The 8,783-nt window shown below is 35.2% G+C and overlaps 1 protein-coding gene across 1 annotated transcript; it reads left to right on the top strand.

Annotated features, from left to right (window-relative positions):
* Positions 1-185: 185 nt before the first annotated feature.
* On the top strand, positions 186-8,151 carry LOC126809713 (uncharacterized). Its single transcript, XM_050534453.2, has 7 exons — positions 186-335; positions 1,223-1,374; positions 1,830-2,788; positions 3,162-3,932; positions 4,667-4,905; positions 6,058-6,126; positions 7,193-8,151. Exons 1-7 carry the CDS (start codon positions 267-269, stop codon positions 7,304-7,306), a joined length of 2,373 nt encoding a protein of 790 aa, XP_050390410.2. The 5' UTR covers positions 186-266; the 3' UTR covers positions 7,307-8,151.
* The last annotated feature ends 632 nt before the right edge of the window (positions 8,152-8,783 follow it).

Genomic DNA, 8,783 nt, shown 5'->3' with positions numbered 1-8,783 from the left:
TTTTTTCGAAATTGCGGACTTAAAAGGTGAAACGTTTATCAAAATTTGTTTGGTTATTCTGTGTTTTTGTATTTGGCCTTTAGAGGTTGTCTTGTGAATAAAATTACTATTTCGTTTTCTTTGATAAATACTAATATTCACCAAACTTTGTTGCGCTTTATTAAATAAAGTGGGGGACTTTTGAAAACTGTGAAAATGTCTTCACATGCTCATTTTTAGCTGTGTTCATATTAAATTAAATTACAGTATATATACATCAAAGAACTATGAACGAGCGTGTTTTTCAGTATGGAGCACGATTTATTCATATATATGGACAAACAGATATTCCAAAGGTTTATACAAGGCTTCATAACTTGTCCTTATATTAACCTAGATAGAGCCATTAAAATAAACTCAATCAATATTATCCCCAATGTCCGACACACACAAATTATAATCCAATATTTTATCCATTTAAATAAATATTGATGCTGTTATTTTACTGTGAAAATATAGGCTCCCCTCCTGATGTATGTATATACATGTACTGGACTGTCTAGGCCTACATTACCGTAGTTCAATGAACATTTTAAAATCGGTTTTGGAGTGCTACGATGTATGTAATTTCTTAACAAGATTTCTTAGGTGCTGTTATCAAAGTCATAGCGAGAGACATCTGCTTAACTACTAGCCACAGCCAGTTATCTTCATTAGTCCCAACAATGATCAGTACCGTACTAGGATGTTAAACCCCATTTCATTTTTAAACAATGGTTTATTAATTTATTGATGGTACTTTTAAAGTTGTTGAAGTCCAGTCAAGATGAAAATGATGCCACAAAATTTAATAGCTATCAGAAGAGTGTGAAGTACTTTATTTGGGATTGACCAATCATTTGATTAATTACTCACCTCCTTCCTTTGAATAACAGCCTAGAGGTTGCATGTTCAATCACTGCATTGGCTGAGAAAGTATATCAGGATTTTCCAGTGTGGTTTCCCTTTGTCCAATGTGTACACAGGACCTCTGTTTTTCGTCCAATCTGAATGACTATACATTGTCCCTTGCCAGGCCCTCTGTCCTGCACCAATGACAAGGGGGAACCACACCCGAAAATCCTGCTGAACTTTTTTGACCAACAGCAGGATCAAACTTACTCACTAAGCCACCACGGCTTCTATTTATTTTGTAATACCTGGTAGGTTTAATGTGATAGGACGGTTTGTTTTTATATTGCAGTATGTAATATCTTCGTCCGAAGAAATAAAACATTGGTGTACTGGCTCTGCAGGCTTAAATTGGTTTCTGTTATGTTGTTGTCAAAATGTTGTTTACAGAGTGGATGATATCACTATTAAACGTCTTCTCTTAGATAACTCAACAAATTCAAGGTAGATCATATTACTAAGTTTATCTAGACACTGTTCCTTGCCAACCCTCCGTCCTGCTCTTCTGATAAGGGGAAACCAAGCCGGAAAATCCTGAGGAACTTTCTCAGCCAACATCAGGAGCAAACCTGGGAACTTCCGGGCCTGACAAGCATAGCTGTCTTGTCGTTCAGATGGTACAAAAAACTGTGGCCCCGTGTACACATTGGCATGCACGTAAGAGATCCCTTGACAGTTGGAATTCGATATAACAGTAGCTTGTAATGCCGCTGTCCGGGCTAAATCCCTCACAGCACACTGTATGGTGTATACCCGTCTTCATTAGCCCAGTCGGAGCAGAACAGTTGAACATTAAAGTTATAAGGCTTGACATCACTGTCACAACTTTGAATTTCTTTGTAAACCTCCAAAACGAATACCTCTTGTTTAATCAGTGTGTCATCCATTTTGTTTTATAGTGAAGTTTCAAATAAAGATGACGTATTTAATCAACTTCTACAAGACAGTCCAACAGAATTAATACAACTTACAACGCTACCTCGTAATGTCTACAAGTTAACTGAGAAAGATAAAGTATGGCAAGATGAAATGAGCTGTATAACATTTATTAAAACCTATCTTGACTTTGTGATCATCATAACAAAGAATATAAATAGTTTCTACATCAACTTTTATAAAATTGAAAATTTGAAACCAGAAGAAAAATGGAGAAACAGATCACCTGAATTACAATTTGTATATCCTGTTAGAACTCACACAGTTTCGTTATCAGCACAACAAGCTGATTGTTTGGTGGATTTGGTAAAAATAAGAAATAGGACATCTGTGTTTATTATAACTTCACAAAGTTTTGATGATAGGTCATGTGAATCCGCCATTAGTCTACCTCATGAATTGTTTATTGTTTTGTTCAGTAAACAGTGTGAACCATTAACATCACCTGTAATGATTTTCTGCAGAGATGATGGCTGTATATATTTTTCCATCTTAAAAACAGATGCCTTGAAAAACACAGCTACTAATTTATTTTGTGAAATTGATTCCAGTATTATTGCCATCAATTACATGAATGTCACTTACTGTGAAAACAATACCGTTGAGAGCAAAACAGATTTACTATACAATGCAGATTCAGACAAAGAGTTACCTGCCCTTGTTCTGTTGTCATCGAGTGGGAAAGTTTTGATATTTATGGTTATTAAATCCAAGAAATGCTGGTATTCTTCTCATATTTCTGGCCATGTTATATCTGCTTGTGTTTGTGATCATACACATCTCTATCACAGTAATGGACAATTTATTTACAATACAAAATTTTATTTTATTGAAAGTGATAACAGGATTGAGAATGAAAGCACACTACTTCATGATGTAAGAGTTAAAGAGATGTATATAACTAAATTAAATACTCTACAAGGTAAGTAAGGAAAGTTCTAATCTTTTCATACTAAGGTTGGATGGCCGAATGGTTAGCACGTGCGCACTATATCATAAGGCCTGTCATTGAGTCAACTGGCGTGATTTTGATTACCCGGTTGTATGTGACAAGGGAGTAGGGTCACCTGTCTAACCTCGTGGGTTTTCTTCGGGTCCTCTGATTTCCTCCCACTGCTAAAGACCCCTACGCGCAAGCGAATTATTGAAATAAAATTGAACCATATGTTAGTCTCGAAATGACCTAGTTTGTGTCGAGTGGACATTAAACCCCATTTCTCCCTTCTCTCTCTCTCTCTCTCTCTCTCTCTCTCTGTGATATATTGATGATTTTTTTAATATATTTTTGTTTGCAGATGAGGAGACCTTCCTTCAGTGTCAAACTATGAAAAACTCTGTAATATCCCTGCCTGTAGTGAATTCTACTTTACCAAAAGTTTCTTCTAATTTAAAAGATATACTGCTTGGAATTGAAGAAAATCACCAGAAACTAACAGACATATCTCTTCATCAAAAACATCTAAATAACACCATTCAGCAAATTAATTTGGCTGCTAACATTGTTTACAACACATCTTGTAAACTCCTGCAATCGGACAGTAGACATTCGACAATTTTATCATGTGAAATTAAAATACAACCCATATTGAAAGGAATATCCCAGAGATATACTCTAAATGTGACTATTACAAATCAAAGTAAAATAAAATTCTCATCAGACTGGTCCCTTTTAATTAATTTGTCATTCTCTAATAAATTGAAAGTAGAATCACATTCAGTTAATTTGATACATGGTTTGGAAACAAACAAAAGTATTCAGGTTAATGTTCCAGTGACTTCGCAGATAAAAGATGTCCAATTACTGATGGTTCTAAAGCCCACGTTGAAATGTGATTCACAGTTATTGAATCCAACTGAGTTGTGTATTCCATTATATCAGCGGGAATTGAATATTTTGGACTTTTTATTGAGTGACGAACACTATAATGGAGGTACGTCTACAGATTATTATGGAATTTTTTGTGAGACTGATGAAACCAGAGTTCCTGAATCTAAAATCTATACATCACATTTACTGGTGTCAAGAAGTCAATTGAAATCTGTTAATTTCTTTAACAGAACTAACCGTAAGTTTATCATTGTTTATGTTGAGTTCAAGACTTGTAATTTGGTTCCATGTGCCATTCTTTATAACATCAGATATCATTTGTAAGGACTAGATCTATTTCTTAAGGCAAACTCAAGATATTGTCAAGGTCACTGAGATGTAAATAAGGTATTGTGGACAAGATTGTAGGATAGGGATAGAGTAAGCCTTAGGTCTCTATCATGTTCACAATCCAATTGTTGACGGACCAACCAAGCGACGAACAGGGTGACAACATAATACGCACACACTGAAATGTAGTCAAATATCTGTCAGTTAGAAGGACAGTTGAATTCGACATAAGAAAATGAGACCTATTTGTATTGGTACTGGCTCACTTCTCAATATTTCATTGATCCTCCTTTAAACATTGCTCGGGGAGTTGGATGGCCGAATGGTTAGCGCATGCGCGTTGCATCATAAGGGGTGTCATTGAGTCAACTGGCGGGGTTTCAATTCCCTGGTTGTACGTGACATGGAGTAGGGTTGCCTGCCCAACCTTGTAGGTTTTCTCTGAATCCTCCGGTTTCCTCCACTGCTAAAGATCCCTACGCACAAGCGAATTATTGAAATAAAATTGAACCATATGTTAGTCCCGAAATAACCTAGTTTGTGTCGAGTGGATGTTAAACCCCATTTCTCTCTCTCTTAAACATTGCTCATAATATTTGACAGATCAGCATGATATTATAAAATAAAAATGTCATTTTTCAGATGAAATTGATCCTGACATCATTTTAAGATTTATATTGAATACTAATCAACATGTGGTTTGGGATATAAAAGATGGTTCATGTAAATTAAGAGATGACAATGGACATATGATATCATTATCTGTAAATCCTAAACAACAACCAGACACTACTATAGACACGGATTATATAGTTAATCTACATTCAGATAACTGTTCATTATTAGCTGGTGTCAGAGCAGCAGTTCTACAAAATTTAGAGGTATGTGCATACTAGTGAGGGGATTTTGCCCATATATTCCGGTCATGTCCGACGCTATTTTCCAAAGGAATATGCTCAATCGAACATCAAGACATGGTGAATAATCTTAATATTAATATTCAAAATTCCAAAATTAATATAGTGTACTGATGGACTGATTAGGTAATTAAGTCATCAGCATAGTTATTGTGTTATACGGTCTTTTCACCTACCTTGATTAACTACTTAATCTGCCATGATTGACCGACTTAATCCTTTGTCGAACAATTCATCAATTCAATCCTGAACAGAAGTCATTGCTTCTCCTTTGTCGAACTATGTATCCATCTAATAAGAGTGATTATAAACTTAATCTACATGATTAACTTGTTGTTTCTCCATTGTTTGACAATATGTAGAAACTAGTCATATATTCACATATCCAAATAGTATATAACACCAAATCAATTTGACACACACACACACACACACCCACACACACAATCACACACCCACACACACATACACACACACACACACACCCACACACGTGGTTATAATACAATAACCGAAAACTAAAGTAGAAATCTCGCGAGACGAGTGAAATTACGAGAGGTGTAAACGTGACAATTATCACATGGATAATGTTGGAGAAAAGATACTGCATGGGTGCTGACAGAAATAAAACCTAAAACTCCTTTATGATGAGCTTTCAATTTTGTCAACATTAATACTATAAAGTTGTATGCTTCACAAATGATTATCAGGACGGAATTTAAAGTCAAAATGTGTGCTTGACAAATAAATATCAACGCAGATGATAACAAAATAGAGAGAGATGGGGTTTAACGTCCACTCGACAAAAACTAGATCATTTCGGGACTAACATATGGTTCAATTTTATTTGAATAATTTGATTGCGCGTAGGGGTCTTTAGCAGTGTGAGGAAACCAGAGGACCCAGAGAAAACCCACGAGGTTGGGTAGGTGACCCTACTCCTTGTCACCTACAACCGGTGAATCGAAACAACGCCAGTTGACTCAGTGACAGACCTTATGATGCAACAAACACGCGCTAACCAGTACTGGGCCTAACCCCCTGAAAGAAAAACAGACACAATGTTATGTATTGATATTTGAAGTAATATCAATACCTGTATTATTTTATCTTCAGATTTGTTCTGCAAGAAATTTATCTCTGACAAGACCATCGGATCGTCATCACTATATTAAACAATTGGAGGTAAGTTTTAAATATTAATGGATTTATCACTAATACAAATAAGGTAAAACCAAGTCAAAGAAAACTTGATGAGAACAATGTGTTATTAAAATAATTTGACCTGGTATAAATTTCTTGTTTTTGTCGACGATATCACCCTGGGTGAAAGCAGGAGTGAAGCACTAATAGAAGAAGAAGAATTTATTGGTTACTTAGTTCTTTTTTAAAGGAGCTAAGTCTCATTCCCAATATTCTCCATGATATTTGAAATTAAAAATACAAATTAGAATTCAATATTGGTCCATTTCAATCAATATTTAAGACGCAATGAACGTTTTAAAATATGATACACAAATCGTGTACCATATCGTTTCGGGCACACGTATTTCACCAAATATAATTGATTAGAAATTACTTTTTTTTTTTTTTAAATTAAATATAAATCACTTTATATACATTCATATTACAATAATATGAGCTTTTAGATCCATTTATGATTTCAAAAAATAGAGCTATACACCCTTTAAGCTCTGTTTAAAGTAGCTAAGTCTCTAACTCAATATCATCAAAAATCTTCGGCATTGAAAACACGAATTATTAGTCAATTCAAATCAACATTGGTCTTGTGATCTTACAGGGAAAAGATGGGCTTCTGATATCCAATATTCAAGACAAAATAAACATTTTACCATTGGTACACGAATCGTGTACCTTAATGCGTTTCAGCGCCATTTGGAACAAGGGCCTCAAAGAAAGAGGCTAGACATATTCCACAAGTCATGTCAAATGGTGACGCTATATTCTTATCTGGAGAGCATGCGCAATAAATACCATCGGTGTAGACTGGAATAACCAGATGCTAAAGATTGTCATTTAATTGAGACTTTGGCGCATTTCACCGAACATAACTGATTAGAAATTACAGAAAAAACAGAAACGATTGAATGTAAATCAGTTTATATACATTCATATTACATTTTTATATGCTTGCGACCCTTTTTTGTCAATTTCTAGGCTTCAATTATTAGCGATTTAGCTCCTTTAAAGAGAAATCTGGTCTAAGCTCTAATTATATTTTGCTTTTCAGGAGGTGAAGATGAATATAGAAGAACTACAGTTAAAACTAAACGAAAATTCAAAAGAAGAAAATATCAAGGAAATGTACATTATATATGAAAAGCTACGAAAAGCTCAATTATGATTAAATTGTTTTAATTTAGATTGTTTTATATATCTGTACTGAAATTTGATCATATCTTGTTATTATGTCCAACCACATTGCACTTGTTCTCGCTCTAGAAATGAAATGAAATAGGTTTATCGTCCTATTGTTCTGCACTACCTGGGCTAATGAAGAAGGGAATACACCATTCAGTGTGTGCTATGGGGGAAATTTTGCCCTGAGAGTGGCGCTACAGCCTTCTCTTATATCAATTCCAACTGTACATTGAACCTTGGTTTATCATCCCATCCGAAGGACAGACACTGTGCCTTGTTGGGCCTTCTGTCACTGTCACTGTGGAACCTCCAGGTTAGTGAGCAAACACCTTACTCACTGGGGAGCCACAGTGGCTAAGTGGATAGGATGGTTTCCCCTTGTCAGTGGTGCAGGATGGGATGGTCTGACAAGGACAGCTGTGGAGTCGTTCGGATTTACGAGAAACCCCGAGGTCCCCTGTACACATTGGCATGTAGGTAAAAGATCCGCCTTAGTGCCGCTGTCCAGGCAAAATTTCCCTTATCGCACACTGTATGGCATAAGCCCCTCTTTGTTATCCCAGTCGGAGCAGAACGGTAGGACTTTAAACCCCATTTCGTTTCAGTTTGGTGGGTGTATAAATACTTGTGGATTGAAAAAAAAAGAGAAATGGAGTACACTACCTTATAAAACACTCTGTATAGATTGATCTGTCAAATTTTGATATCAGCTAAAATTGCCCAAAATAGTTAAAATTTGTTGATTTTTCAAGTCGTGTCCAGCCTTTATATTATATAGTGTTAAATATTTAGTCATTTGTATAGGTAAATCAAATTTTTAACTTTTAACTTGCTTTTTTCCGTACTCAATTTTTCACCCATATCAGGTCTTAGAAAATCAAATTCTCAAAATCTATGAGAGATAATGGTCTCATCTTTGGAATACGATTAGTGCTATAGCCACTGTTTGCAATAAGGTGATTTTCAAAGTGTTTGTTATACATTTGGACATTTTATTGTACAAAATCCTTTAAGTGGTGTGTTCGGCCACACCCACTTGTTTTATGTGGGATGCATAATGTTCTTTATTAACACTCAAATAGTAAAATTTATGCCTTATTGCTCTCTTTAATGCCTATATATGTTATTCCAAATCACAAATAGTTTGCTTCAATAAAATTGTTGAAAGATTTTGATTTCCTAACATAGCCACCGTGAATATATAAAAAAATCCAATATGGCCACCATTTCCATGACAACAAATAAACATTTTGCACTCAAATTATCAAATCTGATTTGGGACATCATATACTAATATTACACTAAATGGCAAGTTTCTGTTACCAATGTAAAATTCTTAGGTAGTGTCCTGCCTTTTCATCCACTCGACACAAACTAGGTCATATTGGGACTAACATATGGCACAATTATCTTTCAATAATTCACTTGCCCAGAGAGAGAAATGAGGCTTAACGTCCACT

Source organism: Patella vulgata, chromosome 2 (assembly GCF_932274485.2).
Source record: "Patella vulgata chromosome 2, xgPatVulg1.2, whole genome shotgun sequence".
NCBI classification, from domain to species: Eukaryota; Metazoa; Mollusca; class Gastropoda; family Patellidae; genus Patella; species Patella vulgata.
The sequence above is the reverse complement of the archived record's forward strand: the minus strand, read 5'-3'. Positions and strand labels throughout refer to the sequence as shown.

Coding starts and splice junctions, on each gene's coding strand:
- LOC126809713 (XM_050534453.2), top strand. CDS start 267: ATGAACGAGCGTGTTTTTCAGTATGGAGCACGATTTATTCATATATAT. Junction 2,789..3,161: donor TAAATTAAATACTCTACAAG/GTAAGTAAGGAA, acceptor TTTTGTTTGCAG/ATGAGGAGACCTTCCTTCAG. Junction 3,933..4,666: donor TTTCTTTAACAGAACTAACC/GTAAGTTTATCA, acceptor GTCATTTTTCAG/ATGAAATTGATCCTGACATC.